This window comes from Corvus cornix, chromosome 19 (assembly GCF_000738735.6).
Source record: "Corvus cornix cornix isolate S_Up_H32 chromosome 19, ASM73873v5, whole genome shotgun sequence".
Taxonomy (NCBI): Eukaryota; Metazoa; Chordata; class Aves; order Passeriformes; family Corvidae; genus Corvus; species Corvus cornix.
This window is the reverse complement of record NC_046348.1, coordinates 10,810,410-10,830,850: the sequence shown is the minus strand read 5'-3', so window position 1 is coordinate 10,830,850 and position 20,441 is coordinate 10,810,410. Positions and strand designations below refer to the sequence as shown.

The window sequence follows — 20,441 nt, the reverse complement described above, 5'->3', positions numbered from 1 at the left end:
AATCCCCTGCCACCCCCAGCTCCATCCATGGAGTCCCTGGGGTCTGACCAGCACCTTGTTCCATGGTGTCCCGCACAGCCTCAGGCTGCTCCCCACCTCTGCTCCCCACCTCTGTTCCCCAGCTGGCACCACCACACCCGCCACCAGCACCATCCATGGGCTGTCACAGCCCGCTCAGCCCGCAGGACAGCCCAGGGTAAAGCTGCTGAGAGCCACTTCTGAGCCCCAGCAAGGGCCTAAGGATATTATCCAGGAAATACCAAATCAGAAGTGAATCCTCTATTGGAAAATCCAAGCCCTAATCATCCCCTGCTTTCTGTATTTCAAAACAATGAGACCCTAATTACGGCCTTGCATGAGTCACTCAATCCAACCCAAAATGCAATATGTAACATAATTAAAGTGCCTGTCAGAATAATTCTCAGTGAGTTCTGAGGCTGAGCTCTGCACTCCCCATCCGGAGTCCCCGGCTAATGACAGCATTTTCAGCAAGTGCCTGTCTTCAGAGCCCACAGTCCCTCCAGACAAACGTAGCTGTTTTGCTGTCTAAACATATATCTGATTAAAATACCACGCCTGCTAAAATCCATTTTCACATCCGCTTTTCCCTACAGCAGCTTGTGGGCTGATTTCCATACTGAGATTTTTCAGTCATATCATTTTTTAATGAGTGGGGAAAACATCTGAGCAATGAGAAACACAGTCAGTGAGGACACCCAGTGACATGAGGTGCTGCACATGGCAAAATTAACATCAGAGTTGAGTCTGTGCTCATGAACATAGATCTCTGGTGCACAGGGACATGCTCCATGAAAGCAGCATGGGGACAACTCACCTGCCTGAACTTCTGATAGATCACACCAAACTTGAACGTGTTGTTGACCTCATGTTCATCATAAGACACTATCATCTGGGATGCCTGCAGGAAAGCAAAATGCCAATTGTTTCATCTGGTAGTTCAAAATGTGATGGCCAAAAGATCCATGGTGAGGGGTGAGGAGAGCCCACCGGAGCTGCAGCAGGGTGCAACAACAACTGGGCAGCACCAAGGGAGCGGAAGGGGGAAAGAAGCCAAATTTCCACATAATTAGGCTAAAAGTTTTCAACAGTGGCCCTGGGTGTGGTTCTCAGCATCGTTGCAGAACACACAACCAACTTGGGCAGGTTACCTCACCTTGGGGTAGAGAACCGGGTTAAACTTTAGTCCGGAGGCATCGTCACAGAAGGCCTGTGGGCAAGGGGAAAGAGCAGTCAGTGCCAGGTCCTTGGCCAAAACTTCAGGCTGTGAATGTCTTATAAAGAAGCCAAATACAGCGTCCGATTGCAGGAGCTCCCACTTCGCATCCTCTCATTGGGATGCCCCATGGCCGGGCTGGCACCCGACTGAGGATGCAGCAAGCCAAGTCCCAGGTCTCTCCATGTCAAATGAGTGCCATTTTCTCTCCCTGCCTGGGATCAGCAAGGAACCAACAGCAGGGCCAGCACACAGCACCATCTAAGTGCCCCTTGACCTGAGAGCCCAGGCACTCATTGTAAAATTGAAACTGCTGCCCAACACTGTCCAATGCTGCACTACACATCCCAGTGATGCCCAACGCCACCCAGCACTGCCAAACACTGCCCAACACATTCTGACACCACCCAACACTTCCCAACACTGCCTGATGTGCACTGGCACAGGCTTTGCTGCATGTGTTCCAGCCAAGCCAGGCAATTCACCTTTGCAATCTGGGGGATGCTTGGCAGTTTGCTGAATCCTGCCAATGGAATCCTTTCATGCAATGTCTTCACTTTGGACCTAGCAAAGAAACAACAATGAGCAGACAGATGTCAGAGAGTGTCTACAGCAAAGAGGCACCCTCTGTTGGGAAACACTGTTGTGCTGCATTTGTTGGGCTTGGTTAGCGAGCAAAGGCTCGATTTGTCTTCTCATCTCTGCAGCTCTTAAAATATTCATAGTTTGGAGGGAGATGACACAATGGTTCAGACATGCTGGGTCCTGTCAGCTTATGGAGGGATGGCGAGAGAAGTGACTGGTGTTATCCCAGGGAGGATTAAACACGCAGAGGTTTACATTCAGTTCCAGCGGGTTTAGCAACAGATCAAAGTCTCACATTCATTATCAGGTTTAGGCAGTCCCAGCACAGAAACACAAGGATGCTGCCACTGCCTCCCATCCCACCCAGACCCCCTCCACGTGCTGCCAGTCCAGCTTGAGCACTTGCTGTAGAAACAGAACCAGGGACTCCCAAAGAGAGAATATTTTGTTAAACAAAGCTTTTTTTCTTCCATACCTGAGTATAACCCTTAAATATTCTGTGCCATCTGTCTCCTCACATTTAACAGAAAGGATCAGATTTCCAAGGCTGCTGGCTGTACAGTAAAAATTTAAATGATCCTAAAAATAGAAAACAGCACATTAACAGCCGGGAAGCCACTTGCCGATGGCAAGGACACTGCCTGGACACTCACCTGCCACCCCAACACCCTCCCATTACTCACACACTTGCACCCCCTTGCCAGGACCAGGGCTGTAAACCCTCTGCCCGTGGACTTTAGCACCCAGGTCTCGGTGTGTTCAGAGGGCTAAAGAGGATTACGGGGCTGTGAGCAAGAGGGCAGGGGCTGCCACGCAGGCCCCCATGCCTGGCATGAGCCCTGGGTCCCCAGGGACAGAAGGCTCAGAGCCGATGTCCCCACCGGCGTCACAGGAGACCTGTGGCTGTGGGACTGGGGCAAAGGCTGCACGTGTGGCCTTCACTGCTACACTGGGAACCCACCAGCGCCTCCATTCCTTGCAAAGAGGGAAATTGTAAAATTTGCCCACTTTGCTCACAATTGGAGAGTTTTTCTTGGGCAAGGGTGTGCAACTTTGAGCCCCATGGGGCGGAGGAACCCACCTTCCCCAGGAAATGCTTGCGGTAGGCTCTGGCCTCTCCCTTGCACTCCAGCTTGTAGCCGTAGGTGCTGGGGCTGAGGTTTTCCTCCTCCTCTTCGCAGATGCTGCTGTCAGATGAGGTGGGCGTGCCAAGGTTTTCTGGGTCTTCTATCCAGTACCCCCCAAACTGGGGCAGGATGATCAGCGGGTATGGGCTACCCTTCTCTAGGATCTGCAGAGACATGTGCCATGAGGGGTCAGGCAGGACAGGGGTGTGGATGTGGGATGCAGAGCTCATTGCCCCATGATTTGCCCTCCCTACTGCAGCAGACCCCAGCCCTGGTGCCGGGGAGGATGAGTCCAGCCCCTCTCTGAAACTTCTGTCACATAAGAGGGCACATGGTACTGAGGAAAAGCCGAAAACCACAAAGGTAGGGAGGGGAAACATGCTTTATGCAGCTCCTCTCAGAATCTCCACCAATTCCCCTGCCATCAGCAATTTTGGAAACGTGTTCACCGGAGGGTGTTCAGGGGAGTTCAGGGCACCCACCTCATCGATGCTGGGGTATGGGATGTAGTCTTCCTGGAAAAAGGAACCAAAACACCATCTATGACCATCTGTTCCCCACCAGCTGTCCCTTAACACCCCAGCCCTGCACACCCAACCCAGGGAGTGCCTCCAACACCTGCTGGTCCCTTGCAGGAAGGCATCAATGCAGGCTAAGTCCTGCCTAAAGGGAGTTCCTCTATTGGTGCAACTTCCCAGTACCGTGGCAAACCCCAACCCTTTTGCACAGCTGGAAGCTGAAATGCACCAGTCTGGACATAAAGCTGGATTAGGGATTTACAGGCACCATGCTCCCATCTCTGCAATTCAATCAGTGCCTTGTTTTTAGATCTAAATCCTTTCCAGCCCTTTGAGTGACTGTGACGATCACACTAAACCTCTGAGATGAGGGTGGGACACTTGAAGAGATCCCCTCAAGAAACAAAAATCAACCAACCTTGTGTTTTTGGCTTCCAGACTTCTGTTCTTCCAGTTTTGGTGCCTGTTTGGAACAAAATGAATGCATCAAATTATGTACATGCTTTCACCAACACAGGGGGTCGGTCCACCAACACCAGGGTATTTTGCTACATGGAGATCACTCCAACCCAAGCGGCTGGAAGGTGGGGTCTGTTCCTGGGACAGGCCTCCCAGCACAGTAACGAAGGAGGTGCTGTGGGGCCTCTGCCCTCAGGGGCTCTGCTGGGGGAAACATCCCGCGTTACTGGCATGCACACTGCTGCTCACCTGCATTTTTTCCAGCATTTCGAAGAATTCTGCCGACTGAAAAGAAAAGAAGGAAATCTCCTGTTCGATAAAAGCAGACACAAGGCAAGCCAGTCCAAGCCACATCATGGCAGGCACACTGGACCCCCACCCTGGAGCACTTGTCCTGCTCCCTGAATATGAGCAGGCAGCTGTGACACCAGGAGCTGCCATCCAGCCCAACTCGGAGCTCAGCATCACTGCTGCAGCTCTCCTTGCCAGAAGCCCTCGACCCCCACAAATGCCCAGCGTTGTGTGGAGTTTGATCAGGGATCTTGAGTAATTTCTTTTCTTAACCACAGCAGCATTGGTGAAGCTGCTGCCAGTGGTGCTGGACTGCCCAGCGCAGGGTTAATCCCCACTTGCCAAAGGAACTGAAGAGATTACTGAGCTGCTCCAATTAGAAACCCTGTTTCTGCTGCCTGGCTCAAGGGCCAGGGCGCCCTGCCCAGCCCGTGCCGGGGACAGGACCTGCAGCCATCGCACACACAGGGGCCCTGCACCCTCGGCGACACAGAGTGAGAGGGCTCAGGGACAAGACCCCCACCAGAGCGGGCACAGGCCACCATCACCTCACCGGGAGAGCTGCCAAGACCACGCTGATCGCTCTCCCTCGGCGACGGGAACTCCAGGTAACCGTGTTCCCACCCTGATCTACCTGCGCTGCCCGGCAGAGCCCCGGTCCTGGTGGCAGCCTGTGCTCCGTGGAGCTGCTCTGAAGCTGCTCCCTTTAGCACAGCACCCGCAGAAGCTGGACTTGCTGGACAGTCCTGATCCCTCTCCCAGCTTTTCCTGCTGTCAGGTACACACAAATAAATTACCCAGCCAAACTACGGCTGTAAATGGGGCACTCCCAGTAAGTGGCTTTTCTGGAGGCGTGGCGCACCCGCCCCGTCCCTTCTCCCAGCCCTCCTTTCCTCTAGCCCAGGTTTGCTCCAGCCGCAGCTCCCAGCGCACACCGAGGAGCGGCTGGGCCACGGCAGATGCTGCCAGCCCGGGTGGAGAGTGAAAAGCGGGATCAGCAGCTCCCATCCTACCGCCTGTCGGAAACGGCTTGCGGGAGAGACATGCGTGATTTGGGGCAAAAAAAGGGATCATGGTAACAAGGGGAAGGGCACGGGGGATGATTTTTAGTGAGCTCTTAGAACAGACTGAATTTCTCAAAACACAAAAAAATAGAGGAAAAAAACAGAGGAGGGGATGAAGAAATGAAAATCAAAGGACAAAGGAAAATCTGAGAGAGATTTTTTTTCCTTTAATACCTGTGGTGTTCAAAGGTCGGATTTACAGCACGAGCAGTCTACGGCTGCCAGCACAGGTGGGGCAGCTGTGGCTTGGACACAGCCCTGGCTGTGTTTCCAGCTTTAGACTACGCCTGGTCCTTACCCACCACCCCTGCAGGAGTCAAAAAGAACCCCAGGCTCAGACAGCTCTATGCCCACAGCTGGACACTCATTAAAAAGTCTTTTCCTCAGTTTGAGATTGGTTTGGATTCTGTTTATCTCCAGATACAAATGTTCTTGGATAGTTTCAGGTCCTGCTCTACCAGCAGCCAGAGCCAAGACCTGACCCCACCATGGCATGGGACCCACCTGATACAGCGAGTCCCACAGAAAATGCCCACACGTACTGAACAAAGCATGCAGCAGCCTGAGCCCTTCAGAGGGATGTGCACACTCAGAGACAGCTTTACTGGGCCACAAACATTCTGGTAATTACAGTATGCGTATAATGACACGTTCGTGGCACTGGCAGAAAGTCGTGGCACCGGCAGAAAGTCGTGTCACCCACCAAGGGCACGGCCAGCAAGAGGGGTGACAGTCACTTCATGGGTGCTCAGGCTTTTGCTCCAAGCCAAACTTGCACTGGCATCTGCATCAGGGTACTCCACCAAAGGCAACCCAGAGCGGGCAGCACTGCCCGGCCATCTCTGCAGGACAAACCTTGTCCTGGGCAGTGTGTTTGGTGGCCGGTCTCCATGGACAGGGAGCACTTGGAGAAGTTTCAGCATGGCCAGTAAGTGCCCGCTTCAGAGGTTTACAAAGGAAGTGACCAGAAAGAAAACCCTGCACCAGGCGGGAGCTGCCACAAATGGAGGGCAGCAAGCAGAGCTGCGCCAGCGCCCCTCCCCAGCACTCTTCCCCACATGTCACAGCACTCACCAGCAAGCCCCAGAAGAAATCCATTACTTCCTTGGCATCACTCCCCACCTGCATCAGCCACACAGCCAGACCTCCTCACAGGCACCCACCAAGAGCAGCTGAGCACCAGCCCAGCCATCCCTGCCCAGCCCCACACCTCCCTTGGTCAATGTTTCCTCAAGCCAGAGGCACAGCAGGACAGCTGTCTTGTTATTTCAAAGGGTGGCTCCCCTGGGAGGCAAAGTGTCCGGAACAGGTTGGGCAGGAAGCAGGTGAGGGTTTGCAGGGGACAGGCAGGTGCCTGCTGGGATGCACAGCTTCACGGGCAAGATGTAAAGCCTCACGACAGGATGTCCAGCCCCATGGCAGGACTCATGCCCCTGCAGTGGGGTGCACTGTGCCCCTCAGGTGGGCACTCTCCTAAGAGAGCTGCAGCAGAAACTGGGTGCTGGGCAGGAGATAGAAAATCCCTCTCCAGCTGGAAATCTGTATGCACAAAAAAGCCACAGCCCTTCCAAAGAAGCTGAACAAATCCCAATTGTAAATCCTCTTGGAGTCATGCTCAGGACAACCCAAGCTGCTGGCTCAGGAGCTGCAGAATGGGCACGAGCACCAAGAGGGCCTTCCTGTCCCAGCAATGCCAGGGGGAGGCAGGACACGCCTCCCTTGGCCAGAACACCTGCACAGCTCTGACGAAGCACAGGCCAGGGACTTGCTCCCGTGTCTGTTCCAATGCCCATGCCTGATCCCTGACATCCCCTGTCCCAGACAGCTCGAAGTTCATCTCTTCAATGTCAGCAGCCTCTACCTGTCCCAAGCCGATGGCAGCAATATCAAAGTGGCAGTGGGGCCACTGGGAACCTCCAAACAAGGAAACACAAACAAATCCAGAGGCTCACAGGCAAATTTCAGCTCGGAAGATGCATGGATTTAGTTTCGTTTGATACCTCTGGAATTGCCCATGCCTGGCACAGCCTGGCAGTGGCCAAGTTTCCCTGGCATGAGGGAACAGTGGGTCGGCCCCTGCATCAGTGCCCACCTGCCAGGGACACGGTGTCTGCCTCATGCTGACACAGAGCCACCACGGTGCTGGGGGAGGGTTACTGGAAGGAAAGCAGCACCGGGACTCAGCACCCTGCTTGGCATCACTGCTCGTGATTGCGTAATGTGAGTGCCAGAGCGGGACAGGCCGCCGGCACGCAGGCCCCGCCACCACGGATGGAGAGATGGATGGCGTTGGAACAGGCTGCCAGCTGAATTCCAGAAACCACCTCCTGCTGCTCCTGTGGGAACAGCCCTGATCCGTGCAGCCGCTGTGTTGGAAGTGCCGCTCCCACCAACTTGGCTTTCCAAACCCGGGCCCTTGGCCCGGCCCAGTGCCCGCACACTCACCTTCATGGTCGGCGGGGCCGTGAGGGGGGGTGACAGGGGCCGCTCCGGGACGGTCACATCCGTGCTGTTCAGCAGCTCCTGCTTCCTGGAAAACCAAACACAGGCATGTCAGCTCCCCCCACCCGAGCCAGCACACGAGGCAGGAGATGAGGGTTATCTCCCTTGGCAAAGCCGTGGCGTGCAGCTGCCTGTACAGTAATATCTGGAATCTGAGAAAAAACCCAACCGACAGTGTGAGAAGGTGATAAAAGTCATCAGAGGAGCCCGTGCCCAGTGTGGGCTGCGAGTCCTCATGTGTGGTGTTGGTGCTGCAGGGACAGCAAAGCTGGGTTCCTATGACAGCCCATCCCCATGGGTGCCCTCCCTCTGGCATCCTCCTCACCAGAGCAGGACCTGCGGCTGAGCAGCCTTCTGGCAGCAAAGGAGGCTCGGGAACACCCAGGGACACCCCAGCATGGGTCTGGAGTGACCCAGCCGAGGGCCCCTTTGCCAACACAGCACCTGGCACAGGCACTGGATTTAGAAGTACCAAGAGCCATCATGAAGATGCAGGGCCCCAGGAAAGCAGAAAGCAGCCCCTGTACCACGGAGCTACCAAGACAGCCCCCCACAAAAGTCCCCTAAGCTTTGGAAAAGTACGGCCTCGGCCCTCCACTGAACAAAATTCCCATCCCTCTCGCCTGGCGGTTCCCGGGCAGGCAGCCATGCCGTCACGCAGCAGCACTGCCAGATGCTCCTCCGGGAGTCAGAAAATCTGAGATTTAATTTAGTTTCCTCTTGTCCCTGCCAGGTTAGTCCTGCAGAAACCGGGCCAAAATGTCCAACTGTTTATCTCGCCGTAACGAGGCTTGGTTCCCATGGCAGCGCGCCCCGGGATGGCTCCACACAGCGCAGCGTGCAGGCAACGGGCACCGATGCCGCCGGGGCCTCTCCAGAACACAGCTCCTGCTAGAAGGGGCACACTGACCTCTGGAAACACCTGCCCTCACCACAGCCCCACCACCCCAGGCCCTGCTCTCCCACCCACGCTGCCCCCTCCTCCCAAGCCCCAGTATTTGTGACAGCAGGTGACAATCACTTGCCGGTCACGGGAAAGCTCGGTGCCTGCAGCCCCTCCTCAGCAGGACCTGCGCCATGGAGATGCTGAGGGGATGAAGTGGGAGGCACCAAGGAGACAGCGGGGGGGCAGCAGGGAGGCTGGGAAGGCAAAGTGGGACCAGCAGCATCATCCCACTCACAGCCAGGGGAGGCACGGCACCACCTGGGCTGTGCCAGCAACATGGACGTAGTCAGAGGCACTGGGGGAAATGCCCATTGCATTGTGTCCAAAAATTAATCCAGACCAAGAACTGACATTTCACATTACATTAAACCAAAATAAATCTTCTCTCTTTTTCATATCAGAGCAAGGTTAAATTTACATTGTTACACCTCATTTGAGCTCCTGGTATCTTCCAGTTTTTCAATGCAAGAAATGAATTGGAGCAATGTGGGGCAATAGCAGAATTCCTGTCCTGCCCACCCATACTGTTTATCAAGCTCCTTCCCTCTCTGCTCTCCACAACCTCACCATGTCTCTACTGCTCAAAAATGCCGAGGATGACAGATTTTCCTTGTTTGCTCTTTGACTTTCTAGGACACTAAAGCACAGCCTGATCTGGAGCAAACTACTCATCCTCTGCTCTCCTTGCTTTGAACCCTGAGCTCTGCCTGATTGCACTCAGCTGCACAGTGGCCTCAAAGGCATAAAACAGATACGACTTTGAAAAGATTAAAGTTACAGGGATGCGCACAAATAATTTGATTTGATCTGGGATTTGTAGTGGGTTGCCATAGCATCATATTCTAAGTATTATAAAATCACCCAACTTAACAACATGTTCCTCTGTCACATGCTGGCTGCTTCTTTGGGGCCAAACTGCTGGAACTGCTCCTGCAGTTCCGGGAGAGCAAAACAAGCCCATCCCCAACGACTGCTTGGAACGGGTCTCTGCGTTGGGAATCTGTTATGTTGAAGTCCAGCCACAGACGCCAATGATTCAGTTCGCCATCAGCGCTGGGGTCAAGGGCCAGCGGCCCATTTCCCAAACTGATGACCCTCAAGGGATGATAAATGAACCATGAGGCAGATTAGCACATCTTTGTCTGTGCACTGGGGTGCAGCCCTCAGGGATTCCCCTGAAGCGACCCCAGAGCCTGCGGGGGCTCACAGCAGCCCAACACCGTGACCCAGTCCCCAGCTGACACTGAGGGTACAAGTCTCTGCAGAGCCTAAAGCACAGCAGAGGTGGCAGTGCCCACACCAGCGAGGATGGGCACTGGGGATGCTGGGCAGCTCCCCACGCACTCGCCTCTCCCTGGCACCACAGGAGTCACGCAGCTCCAGCACCAACAACGTAACCAAAGGTCCCAGTGCTGTGTTCGCTCCCTGAGGGGGCACCTGGCAGGTGCCAGGGGGGTCTGTCTGCCCCCAATGCCTGTGTGCCCACCCTGGCCACGGCTACAGCCAGGCACCAGCACACAGAATGGGCCAGAGCATCCTCCGGAGCTGCGCGGCCAGACACCAGCCTCTCCAGAAGGAAACACGGGCATCAGCTTTGTAATTTTATTTTGTTGTTTTTCTCATTAGGCAAATTAAGAGAGAAGGAAAAGAGAGAATTAGAATCCTGCATACTTAGTAAATGTAATTAAGGAAATACCTTAATGTGGTTATGGCAGGGCCGACTGCAGCGTTTCTGAATGGAGACTGAGATCACCCCTGCCATCCCAGCCCCCTCCTGGGACTGTGCTCGGGGGCACCTGTTGCCAGCTCCCAGGGAGGCAGAGCCCACCAAGTAAGGGCTGCTCTCCTGGCTCCTTCCAAAGGAGGAGAAAATAGGGATTTTTTCCCCCCATTTTGGGTACATGGGCACTGGTGAGCTCCCAACACAGCAAGGGCAGGTGAGGTCTTTCTCTTTAAAGCGTCCCTGATCACAATCCTAAAGCACCTTCAAATACATATCCTGCATTCGGTAAACCCCACCAACATACTGAAATTCTGATTAAAAAGTCCTGTTCAGCACAGAGCCAAGGCTGCATGGACCCCCCGATTGTTCCCATCTGGACCCTGACTCCGAATGCACACTTCTCTCATGCTCTCTCAACCCAAAGCCTAATGAAAAACCCCTAATGCATCACACCTCCTCATTTTCTCCATCTGATTTATTTCCCAGACAGGCTCTAAGTCAACACAGTACATTCAGATAAATCACAGCTGGGGAGGGGAGATGTCAACATATCACCTGAAACGGTGAAGTGCTCCACAACACGTGGTTGGCTCTACATCTGTCACCATGTGCAAATGAGATAGGAGCATCCCAGGTTACCCATATGCCTATGCTTAACTCCACAGATCAAACCTGGCCTAAGGAGGCACCAAACTCCTGCAGCAACAAGTTCTGCCTGTCAGATGCTGCATCCCTGAGAAGGTCAGCAATGACTCTCCTGTAAATTAACAGCCTCTATTTTTGGACTCATCATTTTTTATCCGTGATGGGCATCACCTTGCCAGCTGCTTCCTTTTTAGTTTATTTAATATGCCATGCCCAGTCTCGTAAGTTTTCAGAGGGGACTGTGCTTCCATATCACTTTCCATCCTCCCCCTGCCCGGGCTCAGCCCTGGCCATGGCGGGTGGTGGGAGCGGGGCACAGGCTGCTCGTCCTCCCTCTGGGGGGGCTCCTCTCCATCCCCCACACAGCTGGGTCTGACCGCTGGCTCCAGGGACACAAGCACCTGCTGACACACCAGGCAGAGCAGCAGTGGCCAGGAGCCCTTGGCAGCTGCTCACAAGTTGCAAAAAAAAACCTCAACCAAAAGTGTGGGTTTTTTGCAACACAGACAAGGGTACCTTGCTGGGAGTTTACACCTGGAGATCTGCAGTGAGTGCCTGAATGAAGCACCTTGCCCTGACTTTGAGCAGCTCTCCACCCAATCCCAGGATGCCAGACAAGCAAGATCTCGCTGCATCATCACTCATCCCAGGGAGGACATCAGCAGAGGACACGCACTGCTGCAGGCTCCCACTGATGTCAGACAGCCGTGGGGCTCCAGAATCCCCCCCAGACGTGGGGTCCAGCCCAGGTATTCAACACTGCAGAGCTTCCAGACCCCTGGGCAGAGCCCCTGCCATGGAACATCTTCCCTAAAAACTGATTTACCTTGTTATGTCCTGGCTCAGCCTAGCCCTACCCAGCAACGTTACCCTTCTCACATCTCACATTGCCTGAGACAGCAAAAAAGAAAGTGCAGCATTTTCTCATCTACATTTCTTGCAATAAATTACGTATTTGCAAACTGCCAGCCTGCACCTGCACACACACAGCGTCCCCGGCGCACTGTCCTCGGAGCGGGACCGCAGCGCTGCTCAGAGCAAGGTGACATTTAACTGCCAGTGGGGCTGGCTCTAATTGCCCCTCTGAACAGGGAATAACCATTGTTGAACAGTTCAGAGCGTCCCGCACTTGAGCAGGCAGGATCCCAGCTGCCTGCGCTGGCCGTGGGGTCCCTGCTGTGCCACACATTGCCCATCCTGCCTGGGGAGGGGAGGCCAGCGAGAAGCTGACTCCTGCTTTGCCTACACCTCTACAGATGCTGGAATCTTTCCAACTGGCCAAGGGCTTTCCACTGGGCCAGGCCGGGACAGTGAGGCTCAATATGCAAGTAATGGTGAGAAGAAGTTTTTATCTTTTATAAAATGTGCTGCCTGCTCTCCCTTGCAGGAACAGGGAAAGTGGTAATTTCCTGCAGATCTGGGTAAATCAGCCAAGGCACTTGCAGACATTTTCAGACCAGAAGGCTTGTCTGATCCTATTCCTGCCAAACCCGAGCCAGGAGCCTCGGGCAGCCGTTTCTGAGCTGATTCAGTAATTTGCAAATTGCAGAGAACAGCTCCCAGAAACCTGCATCCCCAAAGGCCACGGGACTGATGCCAAAGGGCAAGGGGAGGCTGTGAGTGGAGAGGTGCCCCACACCAAGGCACCCACCCACCAGCTCTCCCCTGTGAGAGGAGAGCCACCACCACATCACCTCACTTGCATGTGGGACATTCAGGGAAATTCATTTAGATAGAAATACAGCTCCAAATGCCAGGCTTTCAGAGCAAAACAGGAGCAAGGAGGAGCCCCCAGCAGCAGCCACCCCCCAGGCCTCCCCGCTCCTCCCCTCCAGCTCAGGTGCGCAGGGGAGGCACAGGTGAGAAGGCTGCAGGTGGAGGGGCAGGTAAGCATCACCCAGCTCTGCAAGGGAGCCTGCTGTGTTGCACTGCACTTTGCTGCGTTGCTAACAAGGAAGGGACATGGGCCACCACAGACTCTGCAGCTGCCACTGATCTTGCCAGGCTTGCATATGGCTCATGGAAGCAAAATTCAATTGCAAATGCAGAACAAAGACCGAATGTAGGAGGGAAAAAAGCAAATAGGAGCAGGTGGAGGAACAGAGTCCCTTTTGACGATGCCGCTAGCAGTCCCTTCCTTTTCCTGCAGATTATGTCACTTTGATGGCCCTGGCAGCTTGCATAAGATGAAACAACCACCGTAAAGCACTGCTTGAATTCTTGTAATCACTCCCATGGAGGCTCCTCAGTCCACGGCAGACAGAAAAAAACCTCCTCAGGGTCTTGTTCTCCCCTTGAGCTGTCTGTGTGAGTCTTGTTGTACTCAGTAAACCCCGCAGCAAGAGGCACACCGAGACGTTTTGTGCACAACAAGATGCTGGGGAAAAAAATAAAACCAGACTCACACATCACGGGGCAGATTCCTGTGCAAGTTCAGAGCCAGTTTTTTTCTAAGCACTCCAGTGTCATGCTGGGCTCACTTATAGAAACCCGGTACCTGGGGGAAAGAAAACTCTTTGGCAAAGTCTTGCTTGGTGTGACTAGTAAAGCACTCCCTGCCCTTGAGGCAAATGCAGGATTGGCCAATGAGTTTCAGTGGGTACAACATCCAGAGGATCACCTGGGCCCCCACCAGCATCCCTCTGCACTTGGATAGTTCCCACACATGGGGGGTCCTCTACCACACGTGAAAGCAGGAGAAGAGACTTCAGGTCACCCCCCCAGCCAGCCAGCCCCTCCAACACTTGCTAGCCAGTATCTGAAGCTCATGGTCCAAGGGCAGAGCTATGGCTGGAATGGGCCTGAGCTAAACAAGACAAAACCCAAGGAGCAACAGCAGGGGCAGGAACAGCCAAGCCCACCTGGGAGCCCCAGTTCAGACCCCACACCCGGCATTCCAGCCAGGAAGTGTGGTACAGGGCACCCAGCCATGGCTCAGCTCAGGTGAGCATCCTTTACTCATTCGGGACCTGGGGGTTGGTTTTTCCAACTGTTCCACTTTGATGATCTACCTAATACCCCAGCAAGGGAGAAGAAAATATCCCAAAACAACAACGGTGACATATGAACTCCCCAGGAACGCCAGTGTTCAGTCTTTAGCGCATCACTGAAATCCTGCTCTCAATGGCACCAGCTGTCCAAGGCAAAGTCCCTATGCCAGCAGCACCGAAAAATGGGGTACAAACCCACAATCCACAACTGGTGGTGGACAAAAAGCTTCATTCTCAGTCACCTCACTCTGATTTTTTCATGCTTACAGATTAGGGAGTGGGAGAATATTTTACAATAAAGATTCCAAATAACCAATTCTTCATTCATTTGAGTTTGGTACAAAGTCACAACCTGAACCAAGAAAAAAGAAACAAAAAACCCCTCAGTCTGCAGCAGTGCCCATATTCCTTCCACCCTGAACCAGAGGTACACACACTATGAGGTTCGGATGCATATTTCTGAATATTTTTAACACCGAAGTTGCCAGAGCAGCAGAGTTCTGGAGGAGAAAACTCCCTGCCCGGGGCAGCCCGCATAGATCAGCGCGGGGTCAACCTCTGAAGCCAAGAGCAACTCCCGTGCGGAGCGGGGGGAGCGGCGCCCGCGGAGCAGATGCCAGCTCGCACAGCACTGCAAACAGGCCATTTCCTACGGCACAAAGTTGAACACGAAGTACAGCCCGTGGTTTCGGCAATGAAAGATGAAACCATTTGTCAGCTGTTCCCGGCGCAGACAAAGCTGCGGAGCCAAGTTACAGCGGTTCTGCCTGCACGGGAGCCCGAGGGGGCCCTGAGAATCGCGCTGGTCCCGCCGGCTCTGCAGCAGCCGCGGCGTCGGGGCTCACCTGGCCCGGGGGAGCGCGGCCCCTGCACACACGGGCACCGACACGCGCTCTGAGCGGTCGCGGTTACTCCGGTGCCCGGCTCCCGGCAGCGCTGCCAGCGCACAGCGCTCAGCGCAAGCGGGTCACGGTTATGCCGGTGCCTGCTGCCTGGTCCCCGGTACCGCTGCCGGCACACAGCGCGCACCGCGAGCGGGTCACGATTATCCCGGTGCCTATTTTCCAGCTCCCGGTACCGCCGCCGGCACCCCCCGCCCAGTAATTCCATCCGCCGCTCCCGCCGCTGGCCCCGAGTCCCCCCCGCAGCCCCCGGGCTCTGCCCAGCCGACGGTACCGAGCGCTACCCGGCTCCCCGCGGCGTCACCTTCTCTCGCTGCTCTGCCGGGAGCGGTGCAGGAGCCCGATCAGCACCACGGCCGCCCGCACCCCTGCGCGCCGGGACCGCGTCCTGCCGCCCGCCCGGGACATCGCCGCTGCCGCCGCCACGGAGCGCCGGCACCGGCGGGGGCGGCGGCGCGTCCACGGCCGCGACCGCCCCCGCCCCGCACCGCCCCGCGCGCGCCCCGCGCGCTCCCCGCGCCGCCGGTAACGAGCGCGGGGCCGGTAACGAGCGCGGGGCCGGTAACGGAGTCCCGCGGGAGCGGCCGCGGAATGGCGGCAGCTCTGCCCCCTTCCCCTCCGGCCGGGGAGGCGTGGGTGTGTCCGCAGACCCCCGAACACCCCCGGGCCGGCTCTGCGGGCGGGCGGGGCTCTGAGCACGTCAAGGCCCCGGGGACCCGACTGTCCGCGGCAGAGCGCCCGGGTCACCCCGGTACGGAGGCTTTCCCGGCAGCCACGGCCCGGGCTCCTTAAGGGGCGAAGTGCCAGCACAGACCCTTCAACCCCGCAGAGGGAGGACTCGCTCCTGCCCCACAGACCGGCTCCTTCCCGCAGCAAACCGCCGCGGGACCTCCCAGCTGGTCCCAGCCTGGCCCTGCCATCCCTCTGCCAGGCCCGAGCATCCCTCCCCCCTGAGCCCAGGCTGCAGCAGCGGGACAGCACGAGGCCTCGAGCCTGTCCCTCACACCGGGAGCTGACACACAGCTCCCTCCAGGAAATAAGAGTACTTTTTTTTATTAAGTAAACTGTAAATTATCTACTTCTCACCTCAGCACCTTTCCCTGGAAATCCTTGTTGCCGTGGTGATAAAACACCCAGGTCCCTGTGCCCCCCTTATCTCACCTTTCTCCTCTGCCAGTTTAATTTTCACAGGAATTAGACACAGGACAAGCTACAGCACTTTGAGCAACTTCCTAGTCCGAGGGATGAAAGCACCATCCATGCTGCCTGCAGGTGTGGGAACATATATGAGAACATCCACCCAGCACAGGACAGGACACCGGCACCTGCCCACAGCCTACTGGTTCTCTGTATCCCTGTAGGCATTAGGAACAGTCGAAACAACCCTCCTGCATCTGGTCAAGCCCACTGCCCTGGGTGGGTTTAACCAGCCTGACCTTAGAGCAGGGAGGGCAGAACCCCTCTGGCAGTGGGTTGCAGGGCCCCTGGAGCAGCTGCTCCACAAAGTGTCACAGCCAGGTCAGGGTTTTGGGGGGACCCTGCCACAAACAGGAATCTGCTGGAGGGCACACACAGGCTGCAGGCAACCACGTGCACCGTGCACTCAAGTGGGACCTGAGCAACTCCCAGGGAAAGATGGAGAGAAACGCCCCCTGCTCCCCAGCCACAGAGCAAGAGCCCGGCATGGAACAAGAGCTGCCTGGAAACCCCCGGCTGGGGCAGTCAATCATTAACAATGCATGGGGCTCCCCTGGCAAAGTCTGTAATAAATGTGTTTGCTCAGGAGAAACAGCTTGCAGAGGCCACAGACCACATCTGGCAGGGAACAGCCGCTCCTGCAGCCTCGTCCTGCCTGTCACCCTCCTGCTTCACCCACTTCCCCTGCCTGTCACCCTCTTGTCTACCATCCTTAAGGAAATCAACATAACCTCAGTTCCGGCCTTCTCTATCTAAATGTTTCAGCAGAATCTCTAATCAGATGGATTCTTTAAATTCAACAACAACAAAACCCCTATCATTGCTGTAATCTCTTTCTGTATCCTACTGTAAGTCAGATAAAACCAGGCGTGATGTTACTTTTGTCAACACACCACATGAATTCACCCCAGATGAACCAGACAGCGTTTCGGTGTCACCACAGCACCCATCCCGACCTACACCGTGCACATGGATCACTCCAGAGAGTCAAGACCCAAACTTAAACCCAAGATCAGTATTTTTGTATTTCGCCAGATCTCGAGGTCCCTGGGGAGACTGAGGCAGCAGCAATTCCAGCAGACAAGTGTCGAGGTACCCACTTCCCCACAGGAAAAAGCCCAACTCATTCTCCAAAAGTACTGAAATGCATTTGTGCCTCCTCAAAACATCAGATGATGCCAAACTCTGAATGGTAGTGAGTGAATGTAAGTGGGTAAGAGGAACTAATCCTGCAAAACCTGGGTGCTACCTGCACTGCCAAGCCTTTCAATAAAGTTTTTGGTGGATCAACAGAGCTCCTCCTGCAGAAAATACCTGTCTGCTTTCCTTCAAGCTGAAGCTATGAGTCTGGCAAATTTCTCAGGCATAGGAAACAAACAAACAAACAAACAAACAAAAAAGGAGAAAGAGAAAGAAATTAGATCCTGTTTCTGTGCCAAATTACACTAATTCTCCAGCACCTCAGTAGTTTCCAGTTAATGGAGGGGGAGGGGAGTTAATTTTAAATCTTTTACCTCTCGCATTAAACAGGCAGATTCGAATTTCATTGAGTCTCCTTCTCTGGAGACATTTTCCACATCTCCGCTCCCCTTTTCCAGACAAGTTAAGTATTAATCTCCTCTTGGTTTATGCTGAAGTGGCTTTGTATTGATTTTTAAAGATGTTCAATTCTCTCCTATTTGGAAATAAACCAACACTTTGAGCAGAAACTCAGTCAGGTTCCCTCTCCACCCAAACATGGCCCAGCCCACAATGGAAGTAACTGCTTCTGGACTCATTGCAACTGAGTTGTAATTTATAGGCTGAGGGCAAGATAATAGATGGTGAGGGGCTGGCGGGCTATGGGTTCTCCTAGGAGGGCTGGATCCTCACACAGCTAAAAGAAACCAGGACCTCCTGCTCCACAGGACATCACCTGTGGCTGTGTCGGGCCCTGCAGAACCTGCCCTGTATTTCTTAGGTTCTGCTGTCTGGTATCTGCTCCAGGATGGAGCGGGGCAGGATGACAGGGATGCCTAGGGAGGCAAACAAGGTGGCAGGGCTGGTGCGTCTGAAAGCTCCTGCCCCTGCCTGTTTTCCCCATGCTGTGCCCCCTCCAGCTCCATCCAACCTCCTGTTCTTGCAGTGATGCCACCAAAGCACCCATCACCTTCGTGAATGTTTGCAATAGGGATGCACTGTCAGGGTCAGCACCCCCAGCAGCTCTCCAGATGTCCCAAAGGGCATCTTCTAAGACAGAACGCTGCAGTTCGAGATTCCAAGTCTCCATCCTTCCTTTAAAACCTCACTATCACCCCTTCAGTGACTAAATTACCTCCAGGGTAAGCAGCTGCCCCTGTTTTATGAAGAAATAAATATCTCTTGAAAAATGCCCTGACATTTTTGCTTCAGAGAAAGCAGTTGGCAAGGAACTAGGAAGCCCAAGGGGCTGGAGGGAGCACACGACAGGTCAGGACAATTACACGCTATGATCAATACATCACCTGGAGGCCGTCTGGACACTCTGCTAAGAAAGAGGATCTGAAAACACCAGACTGGGACAAGACTAAGCCTTTATCCCTAGGAGTGCTGAAACTGCCATGAATAAATGACACTATTAATATTATTATGAATCCATTAATTTATGTAGTAACTTTGGCTTTTGTATTGATGCTGCAATGGGATGAAACCCCCCACGGGTGAGAGCCCATCAATCTTCCTCAGCCACCTGCAGGGGCCTTTCCACCTGCAGAGGACCCAACCCCATGCTCACACCTGAGCTGCAAGCACAGCTGAGCCCAGCTCCAGTGACTCAGGGCCTCTCCGGCCAGAGCCGTGGTGCTGCCGCATCAGGCAGTGCAGGACATGTCCCTGTCACCCTCAGTGCCTCCCAAGGCAGGAGATATTTCTGGTTCCCTCACTCATGAGGGACAGCGCCAGAAATACACGAGCTATGCCAGGCATTTGCCACAGCCGGGCTGGAGGCACGGCCAGCCCATCCCTGCGGCACCGTGCCGGGGCTGCAGCAGCTGACGGGGAGCCCAGAGATCCACCCGGGGCCCGTCCCCACCACCTTGGGACCCTTCACCACTGCCCCAGGCACTCACCCAGAGTCCCTCTGGGCACTGCTTCCCACCTGAGCACAGGCACCCGCACTGCCCAGGAGGGAGAGCTGGGATGGGGCAGTTGTGCCAGCACCGGGAACTGGGAGCCAGAGAGGAACAAAAGGAGACAATGAAACACGGCCCGAAACCCAAAAATAGTAACTGTTTCCCTGCAAAGGAGCAGTCACATCCCAATTTCCCTGGCATGGCAGAAACGGATTTGGGAGCTTGCAAACCAGGGAGAAAGCGATTACAGTATTTCAATTGGTGCTGCAGGAAGAGGATAAGAGGGCATCCACTTTTAGAGAAGTATCACAAGAAATAGGGCTTTAGATTACATTACATCCAGCCCCAAGTAATCTGATTAGAAATTTATTTTATGGCTTCAGTTAGAAAGACATGAAGGAAATCCCAGGAAAGCACAGAGCCAGCTATTCCATGCAGGCAACAGGAGACAGAGCACAGTGAGATTATCTCCCCAGAAATGGTGCGAGACGGGTGTGACACGCCATCAGCCACCCCGACACCACGTCAGTGCTGAGAGACTGGATCAATGTGTGCCAAGGCATGGGGCAGCCCCAGCTCCCCAGCTCCCACCCCACATGCTGGCAAGGCTCCCCCAGCACAGCAGTGCCCCAGCCCTGAGGGCTCCCTGTGCCCCGGCACTGTGGCTCTGGTACAGAGCAACAGGGTTGAAGTGCAAGAAAAGAGCAATTTACCTGCTGAGCTCAAGCAGGAGCACACAGGCTGCGGGCTTGCCCTGTCCAGAGCCCATCCCTGTGATAAGTGCAGCCAAGCATCGACCTTCTGCCTGTGGCCAAGCAGGGCCTGTGATGGTCCATCTCCCCAGCACAGTTTCCAGCCCTCCCCAGCAACACGCAGGGACAGTGGTCAAAGCCACAATGAAAGAACAAAAACGAAAGAACTCTCACTGCAGAAAGAAGCTGAGGTCAGGTGGGTCTTGTCACCCTCCCCTGGGCAGAGAGGATGCTGAGGAGCACAGCTAAGGAAGGTGCTGGAAGCAGCTCCTCCCTGTGCAGCCCAGGCTGCCCCTGCTCGAGGGCACACGGCCTGTGGAGCATCCCAGTGAAATGGCCCGTGGCTGCAGCGTGTGCAGGTGATGCCAAGCACCACACATGACAGACACACTCAACCAGACCAGCTCCAAAGGAGGT

General features: G+C 54.8%; 1 protein-coding gene and 1 long non-coding RNA gene across 12 annotated transcripts in view; one reads left to right on the top strand and one right to left on the bottom strand.

Annotated features, from left to right (window-relative positions):
• Positions 1 to 20,441, bottom strand: part of RAP1GAP2 (RAP1 GTPase activating protein 2) — a 58,550-nt gene that overhangs the window by 13,157 nt on the left and 24,952 nt on the right. For 7 of the 11 annotated variants that reach the window (XM_039562831.1, XM_039562830.1, XM_010402265.3 and 4 more), the window contains 9 exons: positions 7,724 to 7,808; positions 4,173 to 4,208; positions 3,883 to 3,927; positions 3,429 to 3,461; positions 2,901 to 3,110; positions 2,295 to 2,398; positions 1,720 to 1,798; positions 1,175 to 1,228; positions 836 to 919 (listed from right to left, as the gene is read on the bottom strand). In XM_039562831.1, coding sequence (XP_039418765.1) covers positions 836 to 919; positions 1,175 to 1,228; positions 1,720 to 1,798; positions 2,295 to 2,398; positions 2,901 to 3,110; positions 3,429 to 3,461; positions 3,883 to 3,927; positions 4,173 to 4,208; positions 7,724 to 7,808 — 730 coding nt within the window. Of the gene's footprint in view, positions 1 to 835; positions 920 to 1,174; positions 1,229 to 1,719; positions 1,799 to 2,294; positions 2,399 to 2,900; positions 3,111 to 3,428; positions 3,462 to 3,882; positions 3,928 to 4,172; positions 4,209 to 4,848; positions 5,033 to 6,352; positions 6,761 to 7,723; positions 7,809 to 15,290; positions 15,416 to 20,441 lie in introns of those variants that run through there. The other 4 variants (XM_039562829.1, XM_019287650.2, XM_019287651.2 and 1 more) reach the window with 4 other exon arrangements.
• LOC109145004 lies at positions 4,619 to 9,121 on the top strand. The gene is made up of 2 exons (XR_002046106.3): positions 4,619 to 4,822; positions 8,514 to 9,121. It is a non-coding gene; the product is annotated as an uncharacterized LOC109145004 (long non-coding RNA).